Source organism: Falco peregrinus, chromosome 1, assembly GCF_023634155.1.
Source record: "Falco peregrinus isolate bFalPer1 chromosome 1, bFalPer1.pri, whole genome shotgun sequence".
In the NCBI taxonomy this organism is placed as follows: Eukaryota; Metazoa; Chordata; class Aves; order Falconiformes; family Falconidae; genus Falco; species Falco peregrinus.
The window spans coordinates 96772895-96793690 of NC_073721.1; the positions used below are offsets into that span (position 1 = coordinate 96772895).

At 44.3% G+C, this 20796-nt stretch overlaps 1 protein-coding gene across 2 annotated transcripts in view; it reads left to right on the top strand.

Annotated features, from left to right (window-relative positions):
- Positions 1–7322: 7322 nt before the first annotated feature.
- The window catches only part of PELI2 (pellino E3 ubiquitin protein ligase family member 2), a 74577-nt gene continuing 61103 nt past the window's right edge, over positions 7323–20796 (top strand). The window contains exon 1 of one of the 2 annotated variants that reach the window (XM_055813590.1): positions 7323–7522. In XM_055813590.1, the coding sequence (XP_055669565.1) occupies positions 7446–7522 (77 nt within the window). In that variant the 5' untranslated portion in view covers positions 7323–7445. The remainder of the gene's footprint in view (positions 7523–20796) is intronic. The other variant, XM_055813595.1, reaches the window with a different exon arrangement.

Below are 20796 nucleotides of genomic sequence, written 5' to 3' on the forward strand. Positions count from 1 at the left end.
CATGACCAGGAGGAAGGCAGTGCTCAGGGTTTCAGGAGCATGTCTACTTAATAGAATGTCGCAGGATGTTGTTCCTTTTGCTACATCTTTCTGACATCTGCGCCTGGCTGGTGGTCTTTTTTTTTTTTTTTTAATGGGGTGTTTGTTGTTTAGGGTTTTTTCTTCCCCCCCCCGCTTAGATTTCAAGGTTTCAGGGGCAACAACAGCCTTTTTTTTTTTTTTCTGAGTTTATCCATCGGCTAGCTGAAGGCATCCTGGAAGCCTGCCAGGAGCACCTGGCAATGCACTTAGTAAATTATAGTAATGAAAAGAATGTCAAATGCTAGGAGGTAGTTAAAAGGCTTTACTGATGTATATACTTTGAAGGCCAAATGCTACTTTTACCATATTCAGATATGACCTGGCACCTCTTTACCCTAACAAGATGCAGAGGAGCAAACTGATTAATTGCTAGGTCTGACTGCTGGTGAAGTCTGAACTCCCAAGTAGTTATTAACCGCAGATCTTACAGTCCTTAGAAAAATGGTGGGTTTGTCCTCTTCTAGAATCATATGCATGTATCAGTGCTGTAAAGATTGCAAAAGGCAGTGCTGAGGAGATTGGGGACACAAGCCGATGGGCCCCCGCTGGCTCGGTGCTTTTGGCTGCAGAGCTGAATCCTGCTTGGGAACAGCACGGGCTGGATCACACAGGAGATGGGGAGGGTGTTTCTGTAACCCGCTGGCTGAATGGGAGCCCGGGGACCATCTCCTGTTTCTAACATGCAATAATTTCTAAAAAGCATTTCATTCTCTGTAGTGGAAATATGTGAAAATTATGTTTGATTTTAAGTGACTTTGTGGGTGTTCATGCTTTGCTGGTGTGTGAAATACGTTGGTGCCTACAAGTTGAGGAAAGTTCTGGGTCTGAGGTTCACGGTGCTGACACAGTAGAGCTCCCATCATCCCGGCACTCCTCGAGCATCCCCTGAAAAGCAGATTCTTTGGTTAATAAAAAATGGTGGTGTAATACCAGCAGCTAGATGAGGCTTTCAGCACATGCAGGGATCAGTGCAATTAGCTGACAAGCCGTCCCAACAGGAGCCTTTCATACACAAGCTGGTGTAAGGTAAACCAGAGCCAGGCCGAGACCGTGCAGCCAAGCTTTACCAGAGCTTCAGCACTTGAAAAGCAGGGCTCTGCTCCTACCTGATGTCCTGCAGTGATTTGGGTGTTTCCATTGTGTTCGATGGGAGAAGTCTGGTTGATTTATGGGCTGGCTGAGTACCTCTTTGTGGATGGGGACCCAGCCATCTGCTCTCGAAGCTGCTCTCCTGGGGGATGGGGAACATCATTGCCAGGGATTTTTCCCATAGTAGGATAATGTGGTCCGAGTCCAGGGAACCAGCCTCCCCAATTTTGCCTGCTGGGATGAAGGTCAGAGTAGCAGAATTTCCCCTAAATTAGATATAAGTACATTATAGGGAAACTGTCCCCATCCTCTACCTCCTACTACTGTGTTAGTGCTAACTTTCAAATGGGGGCAAAATTTAAAAGGAAAAAGGCGCAACATCTTGGAGAGAGAAAGTCCATCCCCAGATGAGCAACTGAGGCAGGAGAGAGCATCCTGCAAAGAGGGATGTGGGGATTTGAGAGGGGACTTGGCTCTGGGCTGCAGATCCCCGGTAGGGGTTGGAGCTGCAGATGGATCCAGATCCTCCAGGGGAAGTGGCAAGAAAGGCAATGCTGAGATTCGGGTTGTCAGTGCTTCTGATTTTGGCAGACACATACAAAAGATGTTTATTCCCCTGTAGCTATGACGAGCCCTTCAGGAAAGATGCTGCGAATAAAGTGCACAGTGCTGGTGCTCCAGGGAAGATGCGTGAACTATGGGGCACAGGGCACAGCACTGGCTCTGCCCCATAGGGAAAGGGATACAGACCATCCACCCAGAATAACCCATGTCACTGGAAAAGACATAAAGAAGCTTTGTGGCACATTCTGCATTTTAGACTTAGGTTCATCTCTGAGCTGATCTTCCAAGAGGAGGACCTATAGTGACTGTAAAACCTCAGGATGTCTTTCTTGAATGATAATGGCTCAATTAGAGCCAGTCATTAGACCGCTATGGCTAAGGTCATCTTCTCTTATGTACTTGGACGTTTTCTTGCTGGGTCCTTCTAAGACTCTTTGCGGTCAGCTTAAAATTTTTGTCTTCTCAGCAAACTTTTCCATTAGAAGTCAGCTGCCTGGCCAGGGCCCCACAATACCACAAAATCCCAGCAACAGCCTCTCCCCACTGTGAAAATGAGAACCTGTTTCTATCCTTTGGTTCCTCTTGTAATCAGCTGCTAATCCATGGAGACCTTTCTGTATCTCATGCTACTTTTATTGCTTTGACAGCCTTTACGATGGCAAAGCGTTCATGAAGCCTAGGTGTGTGATACACATTCGGTCACCTTCTCCATCATGTTCATTGCTTCAAAGGATGTGAATGTGTTATAACTTTGATGTCTTTCTGCAAAAGCCCCCCACTGCCCTTTCCATGGTGTATCACATCTGCCAAATGCATCCCTACATATCCCTATTTACCTACACTTGATTGTATTTTCTGGTCATTTGCCTAGCGCAGGTCAGACCAATTGGACCACAGCTCTTTAACTTGCCTCTTCAGAAACCAGTGTCAAGTTTGCTATTTCTTATCTGCTGTGGACAAATACTGTTAATTATTCATGTAATTATATTTGAATCTCTTTACAAGTCTTGGGCCAGTGACATGTCACCCTGGCAATTTGCTCCTCTCTCAATTGACCCATTTATTCCAAAATCTGTGTTGGTGACACTTGTATTTTAGATGCTTGTCAAACCCATTCCAGATGAAGAGACTTTGGCTGTGGGAGTCTCCAGCCCCGTCTCCCAGTGCAGACACCTGGGGGGCTCATTTACCCAACCCTCTAGGGTTTTATTTCACCCAAGACTTCTTTCACACTTCCACTGCTTGTTGGCTTCAGTGAGTCCCTGGTAGACTTTCTGTCTCTGCTATGTTTTTACCTGCATTTTTATGCCTCAGGCAAATTGTTCTGCAGTTTCTTTCTCACTTGCCTTATTGTGGTTTTAAATGTAGCTTTTTGATGGCTATCTTTCTTGTTCCTAATAGCCCTCCTCACTCTGTTACTTGTATTGTCTGCTTTTAAAAAATCCGCTAGCGTCTTACGAAGTAGTGTTACATGTTAAGCTGGAGCCTGTAACCTATCTTTAAGCTGCTGCCATGATACTTAAAAGTATTTTATCCTTTTAGCTCTTCCATTTATTTTTTAATGTAATTCACCTTTCTAAGTTTTAGGTGTTACTGTGAATCAAGAACATTACATGGCATGGTGGAAAATTAAGACAATATCAGGTTCGAAGCACATAGCTTCCCAAATGTTGTAGAGAAAAGCAAATCTATCAAGTTAGGCACTGAACCCCTGAAAAGTAGGACTGAAAGGGTCCCCAAAATATGCTAAACTCAGTACTGCGCCATTATGAGCATTCACATAATATTTTTTCTGTAGTATATTTATCAAGCCTGATGTTAAAACCTCTACAGCTCTTACTTCTGCTGTTTCCACTTGCTGGCTGCTCGAGAGACTCTGTTACCTGTGAGCCTGGAACTTTCCAGCTTGAGAGGTTTGCAACCACCCAGGCGACACCTGGATAATCCTTACCTTGGAGCTGGAGTTTTTCTCCTTTCCTGGGGTTTATTCCCCACCCTGGAGCACCAAAGCTAGGCTGCTGCTACCCCGGAGATCAACTTTCCCAGCCCCAACCATCTGCACTAATGGCTGGACATAAACCTGATCCTGCTCCTGGAAACCTTTTTATTAACAGCAATAGTATAGAGCTGGGAATGAAAAGATTTATCCCTATTTATATGCCCATCCCATGTACCATGAGTTTCATGTGTAGTGTAAGCCACAGGTAAGATACAAGAGCTATGTATGTCTTTCAATACTTTCTCTATATTTTTAGCCTGGTCCCTTAGCCCCGATTCATAAAAGCGCTGAAGTACTTACTCAGAGTCCAGCACATCTGTAAGTACTTTGCTGAATTAGAGCCTTATTAATCTTCCTGCATTTAAAATAACTTTTTATTACATTTTAAAAATAAATGGGCATGTACTATTTCTTCATGTTTGGGATTTTTTCGAACATTGATTTTAATGCTCTTCTGGCTTGGCTGGATATCCCTCCAGCCAGCCAAGCAGCTGCTCGTGCTAAACCTGGGAGCAAATTCCCTCTTGCAGTGCTGGTGTCGCTGGGAAAGAGCTCCAAATTATCTGTGATTCTCATTTCCAGGGGGTAAAGAACCAAACCTCCCTTCACCACCCTGAAGAGCCATGCTGAGCCATCCCAGATCCAAGACCATGAGGCATTTTGAGTTGAAAAATAGCAGAATGCAGCCGTGGCTACGTTTGTCAATTTTTTCAATGGATTTGGGGAAAAATGCCAGGTTGCAAAAGGAATTTTTGGAGCTGGAGGAAATAGTGGTGCTGGGATTTGGGGCTGCGATCTGTGTGGGATGGGGAGCAGGGTGACATACAGCAAAGCTGCTCCCTCCTCCTGCCTCCACTTCAGTAGACAGAAATTAAAAAATTAAAAAGTGAAAAGCAGGTTTCCAGTGCTGGGAGCAATAGGACCTTAGAAATGGCAATGAGAAAACCTATGATTTGGGAAGAAAAGACCCAGAAGCCCTTCAAACACCTTGTGGGGCTGTGGCTGAGCTTCCCTCTTCACTTGCCAGCCCAAAATACCCTGTAGGGAGATGCAGAATGAAGAGATTGTGCATGTACAAATGAAGCACATTTCCAAGGAAAAAAATAATGCGTCAACCCAAGTGGCAGAGGTTATCTTGCTGTCTCCCAGCACAGGTATGTGGCGGGTGGGTGCCTCCCCACCCCAGCACAGCTCATTTGCCTCCTACAAATGCATCAGGTGCAAATATTCCCCCCTGAAACGCGCCAAGCTCTTTGTTCCAGGCCTGCACATTTATTTTTCAGCAATGCAAACCAGTGCATTTTCTGTATTTAAGATTTTTTTTCAGCAATACAAACTAATGCATTTTCTGTAGTTAAAAATTTCAGTATTTCTGTATTTAAACACAGCAAATGTGCTGGTTTGCATGCTGAAAATAAATGCTCAGGCTTGGCAAAGGGTGCAGAACCTTGCAGTTATGAACCTTATGCACAACTTTTTCCTGTTCTCCAAAAGACATAGCGTTGAAAAATGAGAAAGTGGGAAAAAGGGGCAAAATCAGATCTTCAGGGTCCTTCCTCATCCCTCCATCCCCACATGGGGCTGGAGGAGCAGCAGAAGATGCTGTAAATCCAGCCACGTTAACAGGAGGTTTTGCTTATGGGAAGCCCAGCTGAGCAGAGTGGTTTGGGAGCACTTTTTGGAAGAGTATTGCAGTTTGTTTATGCCGTGCAAAAGCCAATCTACTGCGAAGGTCTTGCTTTCAGGGGGAGAAATGGGAGAAGTTGAAGAGGATGCAGCCAGGAGGTTTGTTTTTTCACACTGTTTTTGGGGCCGTATTTGTTTTCTTTGACAGTGACTTACAGCCCGGCTTTCTTTTCTATTTTGTTAGGGCAATAAAGAAGATAAATCTGTAATAATTCAGCTCTCTGTCTTTAATAAAATCTTGTCTTCTTCACACAGCCCCTGGGAAGATCTCCTTTTTGCAGCCCTATGAGATTGGCTGGGTTTTTCCATTTCACCTCTTCACCAGAAACGACAGAAAAATAACATTACCGGGAAAATTAATAGCTAAATACAATTTCAGGCAGAGGGAAAGCTTTCGGCAGAAGAAGAACTCGATCCTGAGCCTGAACGTGCCGGCCCGGGGGAAGCTTTTTGCTGAAGGCCAGGAGCAGCGTGGCAGCCACTGCAATTACTTTTGTCTTCGTTAACGGGCTCCCAGGCTGGAGACTTCAAAGAGCAGCTAATGAGAATTTCCATCCTCAACGTGAATCGATGTCGAGCTAATCTTTGTTAGGTTTTCCTGCTTATGTTGGGTGCTGAGGAGAAAGGGAATTAAGCTCTGAGCAAAGGGCATGGTGGGGAGGTGCTGGGGCAGTGGTGGGCTGGGGCGGGGGGAAAGTCTTTGGAAGTCACTGCAGAAAGTTTGGTGTTTGGGGCTTTAGCCTATGCTAAACCTATGCCTTTTTAGCCCCGTTTTGGATTGCACAAGGTCTTGGTGGATACGCATGTGTCCCAGACGCCTGCCTGCCCACCAGTTTTTTGACAGAATGACTTACAATGTGGGGATTTTTTGTTTGGAAAAGAAGGTTTTTAAGGAATAAAGGCAGCCCGGCCCAGCTTTGAAGCAGATCGGAGATGCTGGGGATGGTGGTCGTGCCTGGAGAGATAAGTCAGAGCATTGACAAGCGCTGGGTTTGCAAAGCTCTGCCTGAAGAGCAAAGGCTGGTGGGGGTGGGGGTGTTCCTGCACCCTCAGAAGACACCAAAGAAAAGAGGCTGGATGGTGGGCTCGTAGCTCCTTCCTCACCGAGGGATGAGAGCTGGGAGAGCAGCCATTCCTCAGCCACAAGCACAGAAGCTGATGGCGGCCCCATGGCTGGACATCGACGTGCTGGAGATGGCGGGGAAGGTGCAGGAGGCGGGTGGTGGGTCTGGAGCCCTGTTCCTGCTGGGGCAGGAGCTGACTTAGGAGCTGCCGCGGGGGGACACCCGGAGTACCACAGCTATCCAGAGCCACAGGGAGGTGATCTCACAGGGAAGTGGCCTCCTGGGCAGGAGGTGGCCTGCAGCCCCTGGAGATGACGCAGAACCGTGAGGTGATCTGGAACCCCTGCTCTAGACAGGCAGTGACCCAGACGCCCAGGTGATCTAGAACCTCAGGCCTCCAGGCAGGTGTGGGTCTAAAGAGAGGCGAGCTAGAGCCCCACACAGCGATCCAGTCCCCTAGGTGATCTGGAATCCAGGACACCCCCACGCGGTCAGGTAATCTAGAAACCCCCCCTATCCCGCGGTCAGGCAGCGGCCTGGAGCCCCCGCCGCTGCGCCCGCCCCCCCCCGCTCCCCCCGCCGCTGCGCCCGCCGGAGCGCGGCCCCTTTAAGAGCAGCCCCGTCCCCTTTACTCTATGTTTACATAACACAGCTAGGCCGTACCACTTGCCGGCGGTAGGGGGGGGGGGAGGGTGAGAAGAAGGGGGCGGAGCGCCGGCGCGCCCCCTCCAAAGGCGGTGAATGGGAGCGGGAGGGTGGGTAGGAAGGCGCCGCTTTGCTCCTCCCACCCCCTGCCGCGGCGGGTTGGTACGTCCCCCTCGGCACTCCTCCCCCCGCCCCCCCGGTGTAGTGGCCGTTGTCGGGCGGCCGCCGGCTCAGTGCGGGTCGCAGCGCGGAGCCCGCTCGGCACTCGCCCCCGCGGCGGGTGGGACTGCAGCGGCGGGAGACCTAGCGGCGGCCCCATGTTTTCCCCCAGCCAGGAGGAGCACTGCGCGCCTAACAAGGAGCCCGTCAAGTACGGGGAGCTGGTGGTGCTGGGGTGAGCGCTGTGGAGGGGCGCCGGAGGGGAGCGCGGCAGCAGCGGGGCCCGTCCTGGGGCGGGGGGAAGCGGCGGGGGGGGCCCGTCCCCTCAGCGCCGGCCGCGGCTCCCCGCTGAGGTAACGCTCGGAGGGGCGAGACCCCCGGAGGGGGGCGGGGGGCGCCGCTTCCCGCCTTTCCCCGGGCCGAGCGCACGGGGCGGCCTTAGTGTCGCGTCGCCCCCCACCCCGCGACCGGGGGGCGGCCGCCCGCCGCCGCCGCCAGCAGCTCTGCCCTGCGGTACGAGTGCGGCTCGGCCCCGCCGCCACGGCTCCGGGGGCAGAGGGAGGGCCGGCGGCGGGCTGTCGGGCACCGGGACCGCGGGGACGGCGCGGCGCGCTGGGAAGAAACTTTGTGCGGGAGTGGGGAGGGGCGCGAGCTGCCGGGCGAGGCCGCGGGGGAGCCCCGGCCCCCCAACACACCTCCCTCCGCGGCGGTGCCGCTCGCAGGTGCCGGGAGCCGCCGTCCCTGGGCGCAGCCGCTCGCTGAGCTCTCCCTGGCGGCTTCTCCCCTCGCTGCGAGAGCCGGCGTCCTCCTGGCAGACTGCAGGGGAGATGACTTTGGGGGGGGGGGGGGAGGGTGAAGCACTTGTATTCAGATTCGTAGTGGAAATATTTATTTTCTCAGCTTGATACGGATCTTAAAGTAATCCGCTTGGTATTATGTTCTTGCCCTGCTGTTAAAGCTCGAAGCCTTTCTGCTGAGCACCGTCGAAGCAGATGAGGGAGAGGCGTTGAAGCCGTGCTTGCTGAGAGCCCTTGTGAACCTTGGAAGAGATGCTTAATTTTGATAGTTTAGTATGTAGAAACATATGGTTAATGGAATAATTTTTAGTAACAAATACAATAGGAAGGTTTTGAGCCAGCTGTGAAGCGGAACAGTTACAGCCTTGGTGCGTTATTCAGCCTCCCCCAGAATCTGTTACATATTTGCTGCAAGGTCGTAGACAACCTTACTCTGGTTTTTTAGGGATTTTATTTTTGTTCTGGTGAAGTAATTTCGTAGGGCATGTGTTTACCTCTGCAGAATAACTGTTTTAATCTCTGGGAGTAGATAAAAAGAGCAGTCAACACTGGGTGCTCGTGTGTCCAGTGGTGTATCTTTTTTCCTTAAGGGATGCTAAATATTTTTTATCATAAGTTTAGGTCAAGATACAGTTACTGTGGAATAAAATACAGCTATTGCCATGAAGGTGGCATAGCTGGCATTTGAAAGATTTGAATTTAAGTGGACTAACTTGATTTGGGAGAAATATCCATATCAAACTAGATTTAATAAAGAAATGTTCTTACTGTTTCAGTTGTGGAAATGGAGGGTAACCTCAGCTGTGCCACACTGTCTCTGGCAATAAAGTCATAGTATGATGTTGAATCTTTAATTAAATTAGAGAGCATAAATTGATGTTGTGCTGCAGAGGCTTTTTGCGCACAGCTGGAAGCATTTTCCTTTCTGTTGCTTCACTATTTTTAGCAGCAGTTGAAAGTACAGAAGTATGAAATGTTTTGGCTCTGATCTTAACCTAGCAAAGTCTGGTGTGCTTTCCCTTTAATATGGAAATGCATTGATCTCAGCTTATCGGTTCTGCCAGAGGTCTTGATCTTCACTGCTGTGTGTTGAAACATGCCAATAAAACTTAAGTAAACTTTACATGACTGAGTTTATTTTTTATTTGAGTATCAGCTGTTCCCTTAAACTACTAAAGTTGTATCTTCTGGGTGCTACATGTACTAAAAAAGCAAACAAACCCTCTTGCCCTTGTAGTACAGCTATGAACAAGTCTGCAAGCGGGCAGCTGAATCTCTGGTCAGGATGTCTCTCTAAGCTGCACTGGAACAATAGGGCATGTCACAGTTTACCAACACAACGTGCTGGGTAGATGTAATGTAGAAATAGGTAGATATGATGGAAGCAGTCCAGGAAATGTCATGACTTCAGTAGCTACACTTTCCATTTTTGGACTGAAGGTTGGGGTTTTAAGATCCATTTGACACTTTAGGAGTTGATCACTGCATTTTCTATCAGAGATATGTTAAATGTTTTATGTAGTGCCATAAATAATACAAACATCTCTCTCTTTGATGACTCAACATTTGTGACTAGGAACTCTTGGAACAGCTTAAGCATCTGTTCAGTATTCTAAAAAAAAATTCTTAATACCTCTTTTGTATTAAAATCTTGTAATCTGGAGTTCCATTTAAATTAGACAATGTAAATCTGCTCTTCTCTCCATAGTGACACAGACCTGTGGATCAGCAGAAGTGTAGTGTCACAGCTCTTGTTACAACTGCCTGATTAAAATTGATAGTGACCTCATGGCTAGGTAATTTTTTTAAAAAAGTTGTCTTGAGACACTGCATGGTTTAGAAAAAAAACCACATTGATTGTGATGTTGATGAACAACTTCTGTCTTGAGCTGTGAGACTTTAAATTAGGTGGTGAAAAGAATGATAAACAAAGGGATTGGCATACCTGGCAAACTGCTGAGAGTCCTGTTTTTGAGATGACAAAACGTTATCTTTTGCGCTTATTCTGCCTTAAAGTAGGGTTGAAGGTGTTCTACCACACTAGAACATGTTCCTGTGTTGTCCTGCAGTAGTTGTGACTGCTTGTCTGCGCATGAATGTGATCAGAGGGTAAAGCCTAAGGCAATTGAAGTCAGTCATTGCAGCAAATTTATTTCTAATAACCTTCTCCCAGCAGTGTGTTACGTATTTTCTGTCAGTGGTATGGCAGTGTGTGTTTGGTTAAGTTTTTGTCAAGGTTTACATAATCAATATTGTTGTGAATAAAAACAGTTTATGTAAATCAAGCCAGCCAGGTCAAGATGGCTGGTAAAGAAGAGATCATCTGCTTGATTGTGAATCTGCTTGCGTACATCTGCTCCTAGCATCATCTGTTCACAAAAGGCTATGGATTTCTTTGGTGAAGCAGAAACATTCATATTCTAATTTTTTTTTTGAGGCGAAACAAAAAGGTTTTTTTGAAGTCCCGTCAAAGTAATGGCCCATTATGTATTTCTTGGAAAGTGGGGCTGGAGGGAGTTTTCAAGGAGATACAGAATACAGTATGAGTACCTGAATAGGGTGTCATGGTATTAGTACGTTGTTTGTCAGTAACCTTTGCTTGACTTGTCTGGTATCTGGTTAGCATCTTGAGGTCTATGTCCTGTCCCCCTCCTCCCAGTACCCCCTTTTCCCCCAGCTTTGAAGTGTGCTCTGAAGAATTCATTCTGGTGTAATGGTATTCAGGCCAGCGTGGCTTTATTTTGGGTGCTTGGTCCCTGGCTGCATGGGGCAGCCTTCACTGAAGGCTGGTGCTGTTAAATCTTTCTTCCAACCTAAATGATTCTACAAAGAGACCTTCAAGATCATCAAGTCCAACCCATGTTATACCATGGAATTGTACATTAATGGAAGCTTCTCTTATGTCTTGATTTATATGTAGTTCAAGCCTGCAGTAATCATCAATACATAAATGTGGCTTTTGGGAGAAAACAAATCCGGTTAGATGTGTTCATATGGAACACCATAAAATGACACTGGGTTTTTTCAACATTTAAATATGTTATGTAATTTAAAGTAAACTCTTGGTTGGGGGCAGAAATTAACATCCTTTGGGACTGTATGGTATCAACGGGCAGCTTTAACTTCGCGGAAAAGTCTCTTGATTAAAATTGTGTAAGTTGAAGCACAAATACTGAAGTAGCATTACATTTTAGTCAATGGCTGAGTTTTATAGGAGGGAGAGGATTTTGTACCTGGCATTAAACACTTTCAGTGTGATGTATGGCAACCGATTCTGGGGAGTTTCAGATGGGGTTTTCAATAGGTATGTGCATGTGCCATATTTCTTACTAACCAAAGAGTTCCGTTAGCTACTTGTTAGCAAGGAGGTGCAGCCTGGCGCATCCTCAGCTGGGAAAGACTTGTGTTACAGACTTAATGGGTTCTGCAAAATCTATTTTTTTTTTCCCAATCTAGACAAAACTCTTAAGGGCTATTGCTCAGTGTTGTTATAGTGGTCACTATGAAATCGCTCTCAACATTTTATGTATAAGTTTTCCCTAGTTAACAATTAAAATAAATGAATTGGTTAACTTCAAGTTAACTACAGTGCCCGAAGGAGCCACTATACGTTGTTACGTAAACTTTGTTTAATGTGGACTATTGGGCATCCTTGAATAAACAGGCTGGCTGTAGGTCTGCTTAAATTTAACTTTTTTTAAAAAATAGAATAAATTTCTCATCGATGTTTACAGTGTGATAAATTCTATGGTAATTTTGGGCAAGTTGTTGTGATGGATCGATTTGTACTTGGATCAAATTTAGATTTGGAACATGTCTTTTTGTGTTAATCTGAAAGGACCTCCATATATACTCCTGTTTCTCATACAGGCTTTTAGTGACTGATGAAAGTTGCTCCTTAACCACTACCTCCTTGACAAGCTAAAGAAAGTTCCTGAAGTGTTTCCTACTTTTAAGCACCCTTCTGGTTTTTAACTCCACCTGTTTGGCTTTTCACGGAACTCTTTTGTTAATCTCTTGCTGTGCAGTCCAGGAAGAAGCTGATGCAGTTTTCCAGTGGTGTTGACGAATGCATGCACAATATGGTATCTCTGCTTGCCTCTGGTAGCTGTTTGCTGCTGTTTATGGACTGAAGGCAGAGGGAGGCTCATCCTGGCTATGGCATTAAACTGGGGACTTAACGCTGAACTTACATGGATTTGCTGTTTGATATCAAGCTGAAGCTTTGTTTCATGATTCTATAACTTTTTGCACTACATGGTTTAGATAAATTGGTGAAACTGCTTAGGTGACTTGTGTTCTACTTTTGAGCCTTATTTAGGCTTCATTTAAAGGAGTGTTCATAGCAAATAATGGTAGCCACCCGTTAAATATGTTCAAGGTCATGATTCTCAGAGAGAATAATTTGCTTCAACTGTCATAGCTGGAAGGCTGCTGTTCTGGAGAAACTGATTTATTTTTTTATTTGATTTTGACAGTGGCTTCTTGGAGACCTTTATGTTTTGTGTTTAGTTTATGATGGATCTTACATGCCGCATATTAAGAACGTGATCAGTGCCAGTTGAGAGCTTGCAACTGGATTAATCATACACCAGAAGTATTGTGTCTCAATAGAACATTAACTGCAATGGAGGAAAAAAAGTAGTAGAAAGGATTGTATTTGAGGAAAGATTCGTGGATTTTTCAGTGGAAGCCTGTGTATAACTGGATAGAGCAAAGGTTTTGCTCTGCTTAAGCTAACAGAGAAAACATACTAGAGTCTCTTCTCTGTGACTATCCTATTCCTTGGAGTACTTCTGACTTTCTCAGAGTGCAGGTTTGTATCCAGCTGTAGGCTTTATTCACAGCATCTCGATACTGATGTAAAATCAGAGAGCAGAAACTTCAAACTCTAGAAGCTAAAATTTGTATTTGTTGAAGCAAATTAGACCATCAAACATCTGTGTGTTTAATGGTTGTTATAAAAAGGAAACTGAGTGCATTCTGGAAGTTAAACTGTAATCCCCTTGGCATGTACAGGCAGTAGGTCACACATGTCAAAGTGGAAGACTTATTATTTTTTTTTTCCCTTAAAAGATGGAAATAAGTGTTTACTCTGAGTAAACAAGTCTGACAGACGTAAGACTTCGTTGTCTTTCACTGGTGCACTTCTCATGTAGAACCAAATAGCTGCTTCTTTCCCATTGCTCCTTTCCTGTCTTGGCAGAATCAGGGATGCAATAGTTTTCCATTTTCAGCTGAAATTTATAAATGAGTAGATACCATGAAAGTCCACTTGGTTCTACTTTAAAATATGTGTGCAAACTTAGAAATTACTTTCTAGGCTATTAAGATTTGTTTTTTGTTGCTGAAAGCAGCATCTTGCTTAAGCTATTTCATGCTCCATCTTAACAGCAGGCTGTTTTTCAACTGTGATTACAAGGTTGCTTGAGAACAGATTTTTTCCTAAGAAGCCAGGAACTTTTTATTATCCAGTTCAAACTAAATTATGGCTGTTTTGTATTCATTTATTATGGAGCTAATGCTACTCTCTAAATTGCTCAGTCCTTATTCCTCAGTAGTGGTAGCACGTATGAACTTGATACTTTGGGAAGATGCAAACCTTCTTTTCCTATACTCTAAGCTAATGAGAAGCTGTGTGAGTGTAGTATGGCACTCAGCCTGAGCCATTGTGCCTTGCTGGTGGTAGGGTTTATTAGTTCAGCGTGCTGGCAAAGAAGTTTTACAACTGTTGGCAAAATACTATAGATGTGTCTGTAGGCGACACCTGTTCAGGTAGGCTGAACCAGCCTTTATCTTGTGGTGTTTTTCTTGTTGGTATTGTCTGCAACATGCTTTGGTTCTGAATTTGCCTTTAGTATCTGTGACTAGTATGGGTATGAAACTTTCCAAGGATGTCTCCTCTAGCATGTTGTATAGTTGCAGTCTTAGTGCACAAAAAGGCATGTTTCATGATGTCATCTAGAGTTGTTATTCTGCACTGTCATACTTGTGGCTTATTTATCCTGTGGTCTGCAAGGCAAGTGAAGTAGAGGAGGATTCGGTCTGAGCTCCCAGCTTGAAGCAGAAACTCTAGTTGGTTTCTTTGGATACTTTGTGCTGTCAAATCCTGTTCCGCTTGCACCGTTTGATACCCTAAATCTCATTTGTGTTGAGGATGCTTTTCCTTTTATCAACAAATATCCTTATGTTTATTCTTACTCTGTCCCAAGGTCACCACTGAAAAGCTTGCATGTGACTTGTCACAAGCTGAAACATTGAGGTACAGGAATGGGTTTGCTGGCATAGAGAACATGCCTGCTTCCAGACTTGCAAGGCAAAGCTTCTCATTTTGTTTGTTTCATAAATACATCACTAAATGGTGTCCTTGCATTCTTCACTTTTGTAACCTGCATATGCTAATACCATGTTGAAGGGTCCCACTTTCCTTTTAGATGACTTGTTTCCCTCTTGACAAGATGCAGTTCAGAATTTTATGCCTCCCTTACCTTTCCCTTGTTCTTTTGATGTCTACTGATGTAGCTTTATGCAAGTTAGTACAGAATCTTGAGATCAGAGCATTGTTTGTGTACTTTGGGGGACCAATTTGTAAGTTCTCTGGCAAACTGTAAGTAACATCTGGGATTAGACTGTTTTAGTCCTGTTACTCAGTGGCCTAGAGTAGGTCTCGGTCCTCATAGTAAGCAAATAGTACAGGCAAGACAGCAGGGGCTTCCAATGCAGCAGATTAGTGTGCTCTGAAGGCTGGAGAATAGCTGGAGCAGTGCTGTCCCAGCTCTTCATCTGTGGTGCACCATTGTGCATCCTCTCTGGATGACCAGGTGTGCCTCTTCTGTGGCAGCTTCTACATTTAACTTTGTAATATGAGGTGCTGTGCAAGTAGTCTCTCGCTGGGTCTCTGTGTATTGTGGATGCCTGTATAATGGGTGCACTTCTGGCTATACGATTATAGACAAAGATTGGGGGAGGGAAAGAGTAGCAGGCAGTAAGCTGTTTGTGGGGTTTTCTTAGCATCTGAGTAGGCAGCATGGTGCTGGGAGTTCAGAAGTAAAGGCAACCAGTCTTTGGGTTTGACTGACTGCCCTTCCCACGAACGTCACTTCTCGGGTAGAGTTAATAGAGCTTAAGATACAAGAAGCCAGTCCTTGCAGGAAATCTTCGCACAGCAAAGCTTCAACAATTTCAATATAAACATGCACTCTGTGAAAACTTTTTACTGAGGTGCTGTGTGGCAGGAGGATGTGGTGGTTTAGTATGATTGAGTTATAAATGATACGTGATCAAGGTGACACTGGACTTGCATTGTCTAGATGTAGCTTTCTTTTGTTCTGATTAGTATAACTCCTGTTCCGAAGAATAGCAGGCATCAGCTGTTTTGCAGTGAAGTTTTGTTCAACTCTTCCAAGGCCAGGATATGAAGTCCTGTGAGGTCAGTCAGAAGTGTGCGTGCAGCTTCATGGTAGCAGCAGTTATTAGCTCATGGTGAAGAGAGTAATTCAGCTAAAAGCTTTTCTCTATGTCACAACAGACATGTCATATAGATGAAAGAAATTATGAACAGCAGTTGTGAAAATGGGTACAGACATAATCTACAATGCTGAAGAGCTTGTTGTATTAAAAGCTAAGTGGTTTTAAGAAGAACTCAATTTGATTAGGCATGATATGAAGGTGCCGATTGCTGAAGGACCTATTAGGCATGCTTCTGTCAATAGCAATTTATTTCCTTTGTAGGGAGGGAAAGTAAGCAAGCTCTGTTTTCTGCTTTGGGAAGTGATTTACTTTAGGTAAACTTGACAATATCATCTTCTGTACTTGAGTTAGGCATGATGCATATCCTGACCTCACTGTAGGTAAAACTAGTGTGCTTCACTGGGGATGAACTAGATATGGGACTGTTCCTAATCTATTCCGAAGCCTGGAAAGCTTGCTATGCTAGGGAATGGTGTGAAGGCCACACGTGCCCTTATGAAGTGTTTGGCAATAAAGACCTAATGTTTAGCTGTCATATTGCTTATGCTAACTACGATATAGCTACATTACAGTGTAGCAACTACTTGTATTAGATGAAAACAGCGAGTTGCACTGTGAGACAAATACTAACGTGAAATGTCAGTTACTACACTGCCTCCCCAAAGGAATGGGGACAGGCAAGAAAATTTCTATAGAGCTGGCACATAGTAAGTTAAAAAGGAGAAGGTCAGGAAGCATTATGGTCTTCTTGAGTATTGCAATGTTAACTGATCCCCATTGTTGTAAACTTTTCATTTTTCCTCTTTACATTCAAGGAATTGAGGACAAGGGAGAGATGTTGGCATAATCTTTCTCTCTAACTGATAAAGGCTTTTGGAAGGCAATCTTCATATTCAACTGTACTGATGCATTTAGTAGGCTTTTAAATTACTCTTTGCCCTCAAATGTTTTTGCTGTCTTTATTTCTGAATCCAGTAAGCTCAAACTGTCATGAAACAGTTTTATTCTTCAAACTGCAAACAGATAGGCTTCAGATCTGAGGTGTATCCTCTTAAGGCATGTGAGTGTCATGGATGAAGACAAAGTGGTACTGAGTGTGAAGACAATTAATTACTGTATGAAAGTAAACTGAACAAATTGAAGCATATAAAAGCTTAACTCTCCTCTTGTGTATTGCATATAAACTGGAGACCAAATGTGCAAACTGTCTCGCACGTGCCTTTAGGAAGATTGAAAAAAACTGTTTAGTCTAGACACAGAAGTTAATGGGCTGAAACTTAGATATAAGCACAGCTGTATTTCTTCGTGTGTAACAGGGTGGCTTTATTTTGGTTGTTGAGGTCTGATTTAGTAATGGTGGAGTAGTAATGGCCTTTGAAACAGGAGTAGTGTGTGTATGTCCTTCTTTCACAGGAAACACTGAGCTGCTGAAAGATAGGAAGAGCTGCACGGTTCCTGCTTCCCTGCACATCCTGTGACAAGGTCTCGGTCTCACAGATGGCTGTGTTCTGTGGAATGCTGACTAATAAACCAAAACGTTGCTGTACTTCCAGTTTGCCTTCCTCCTATTCCATGCTTGACCTCTGAGAGCAGACAGCTGTGAAGTTCAGTGCTTAGACTCAAAAATCATTTTGGTATTGGAGAGGTATCTTTCAGACCAGATAGGCATCATTACCATGTAGTTGTCCTAATCTTTCTGTTAACAGATGTGTAAAGCCTGCATTGAATTACTTTCTGAATCTTAAAATTTTCTGGAATAGTTTCCCAGTGCATCAGGGAGTGAGTTTTGAATTCGTGTGTGTGGGTGGCCATTTGTCGTAAGCTGTGGGCAGAGGTCCTATTCAAGAGCTGTGTGTGTGATGGGAAGAAGTTAGTGTCTTGCTGCAGGTCCCTACTCCCTCTGGCAGAATAGCAGTGGAGATAAGATTTCTTTGGAAGACTGTTCCCTAATCTGATTCTGCCAGAAGATTTAATTAAATGGGCTCTTAGTACCTCTGGGTTTTTCCAAAAAACTAGCAGCAAGTTAGGCGAATGGAAAAAAAATGGTCTTAGGGCAGGTCTGTCAGGAGGCAAGCTTTAGTTGACATGAGCAGCCGAGTAACCTCTTCCATCAGAGCTAAATCTGGAGAAGGAAGTTTGGCAATAGCCAAATGGATCAGTCTTGCATTGTTTTTTACTCCTCTTTTGTCTTTAACTGGTGTTTACTGGACTAATGAAAAGTCTGAAACATGAGAGACTCCTTTAAACACCACTGGCATGCCAGTTGCCCTTGGGATGGTACTGGTGGTCCTAGAGGTTACAGGAACTGTCTCTGTGGGCAGGGTCTGTGGAAGCTGCAATGCTTTAGTCTTACTGACTGCGCTGAGATTTTTTTTCCTTAGATAAGATGTCTTGCTGAAGGTGCAAGGGTAGAGAGTCTGCAAGCTACTCATTTATTTTTAGGGATGTGCACTGCAATGTTTTTCACAATGGCAAAAGCATTTTTTAAATAACCCTTTTTGGTTGTGACCCTCTGCATCCATTTACAGACTTTGACGGAGTTTTCCCAAAAGCTCTAAATATGTCCCTCCTTTTCCCTTTGAAAGATAAATAAGCCTTTTCTTCTGTTCTGTCCCCTGTCCTGTCCCCACCCCCACCCACCCCCCCCACCCCCTGTATTTTCACAGTCTGCTTGCTTAAGGGCAAAAGAGCTTTAACTTCTGACTTTTGTTTTGTGCCTTACTTCCAATGTTTGAGCACAAAATACTACTGTTATGTTGCTGGCTCAGCTGTGCCTTATCTCTATGGTTGCGCAATCACACTTCCAGCTGCAGTACTTGCAATAAAACTAGATATATAGCACTCAAGTTTTGTTTCCAACATGCAAAGGCTAGTATAATATAGCAAATACCTTTCCATGTAAGGATGCAGAAAGAATACAAAATATAAAGTACAATTCCCTCTGTAAGCAAAGCTAGGGTCTAAGTGAGTAACAGGGTCTAAGTCAAGCTCAGTGTACTCTCCTAGTTTATCATGTGCAATGTGACTTCCAACTGAATTCAGGAATGGGCCTCTGATCATATATTACTAGTTTGCACCTTAAACACCTTGGAGGAGACCGGTTTATATTAAAGCTTTACCTACTGCAAAACTCTCAGCGTAGAGAGAGCAATTGTAAAATAATACTTTGTTAAAGGGTAAGCAGATCTTTCTGTGGCAAAAGTGATTTACTCTTTCTCCTCTGGGCATTTTGTAGCCAGTGCAGGCAGGAAGGAAGGAACTGGATTTGGGGTTGGCTGCATTCCAGTTGCAGACTCTATTCAGACCCAAAGCAGGAGTATGGGCTGATTTGTAAGTTTTGGGCAGAGATGGCAGTTGAGAAAAAACAGCTGTCTCAGTTTTGTGAACTGATGAAATTTGTTAAGACTGTCAGGTGGTAAAAGTGTGATATTTTGTGCTATGTAGAGTTAGAGAAGTGCATTAAAGATGAGTTTGTCATGCATAAGTCTAGAGCAAAATGCTTAGTTGAATTAAACTGAAAGAAACATTTGTGGATAATTGGTGCCCTTTAATGTACAGAAAATAAGTGTATTAATTTGTGAAGACAACTTGTTCATTAAAACCAGATGTGTGAAGTGATCCCTCCCACCTGCACCATTTTCTTGTGCATGAACTAAGTGAAGCTGATGTGAGTCTTGTTTATTTGGTGAAGGTAACTTCCCACCTATATTCATTACTAAGTCTAAAGATTGGTCTGGCTAGGGTTATTCTAAACTTTTAATTTTCTTCCTCCTTCCGCTCCTAGGTTTTACATGTGGTGTTGCCCATTTTTGAAGGAAGAGGAGCTTTATTTGATGTACAGACCTATGCAGAGTGTGACAGCTGTTGTCAAAATACAGAAGGTGGTATAGCAAACAGAATTTGACAGGACCTTTTAGCTTCCTATTATTTGTTGCTGGTTTTATCTTTCTTTGCTTTCGAAGAACAAAAGTCTGGGTAATGACTGTTCAGATGTGTAGTTTGTCTTGGCATAAAACCTGTTTCAAACATGGTAACTCCTTGTAACCTCTAGAACTGCTTGTATTTAAGTGATGTGGGATAAACTGTTTAAAGATCTGATGCCTCTTTGAAGCTGTAAAGGGCAGACATTGGGTAGGGGCAGATGTCTGAGGTAGTTACTGCTCCTGGCTGTCTAGGCAACCTTCTTGCAGGAGGACACTGCATCCTCAATTCTGTTGGCACTGTTGGGTCCCTATTCCAGTAATTTTCCATCTGCCTCTGATGAATATGCTGTGATTTCCTGAAAGATGTAGTGACAGGTGAGGTTGTAGTCTGTAACTAGCAATGAAGTATGTCACTGATTTTTATTCCAAAGCCTCCCAATGCTGTTTGAGCTCTATTGAGAAGAGCCTGTAAGATGAATGAGCCCCACACACCCCCGCCTTGTTAGACATCAGGGAATCCATGTGACTACAATTCTCACCTCTGAAGAAAACCTTCAATTGGAGCTGTCACCTCAGTAGACAAAGAAGGAATCCAACTGCAAGACATACCCAGGGGAAATCATGCTTTGGTTCTCTGACTTATGAAACTCCTTGGGTTTCGGTTGTTTTCTATGTCACTGCTATTGCTTCACCTCTACTGCCTGCAGTAATGGTGGGATGTTGCCTTGGAATGGGAATGGACACATGTTCTGGCACTGCAGGTAACAATGGGAAGGGGTTTGGCTGTAGAAGTGTTGTAATCCCTAGGGCAGCCTGGGCCACACCGTAAGGTCTGTCATAGGTGTGTTTGAAGAAAACTTCAGTATAGTAAATGTTCGTTGTGTTGTGTATACAAGTCAGGACAGTGCCTTGGGATCAAAAATTTTCTGGTTGTTTATTGGGGTACTAGAAGAGCCTTAAGTAAGTGTACTTCATGAGGAACTCAGTATAGAACATAGGTCTTGTGGTGGTACGTACTTCTGCTTTGTATCAGTTCATCTCTGATTCTTCAGTAGAAAAAGGTGTCCCTGAAGAATAACCCCAACTGTCTGCTTTTCTTGGACAACCAGCTTTTTGGAGGCAGTTTGAACACAGCCTGAAACTTTTGTTTGGGGAATTGCAAATAATGTCCTGTGTAGTTCAGCAGCCTCACACTTTTGCCTCTCATGTACAAGCTCAGTTCAGAACTAAGATGACTATTCTGTGTTACTTCATATAAATGTTAAATTTTCTGGATGTGAAAAGCTTCCCTTTCCACATGGTTGTAAAATAGCCTAGTA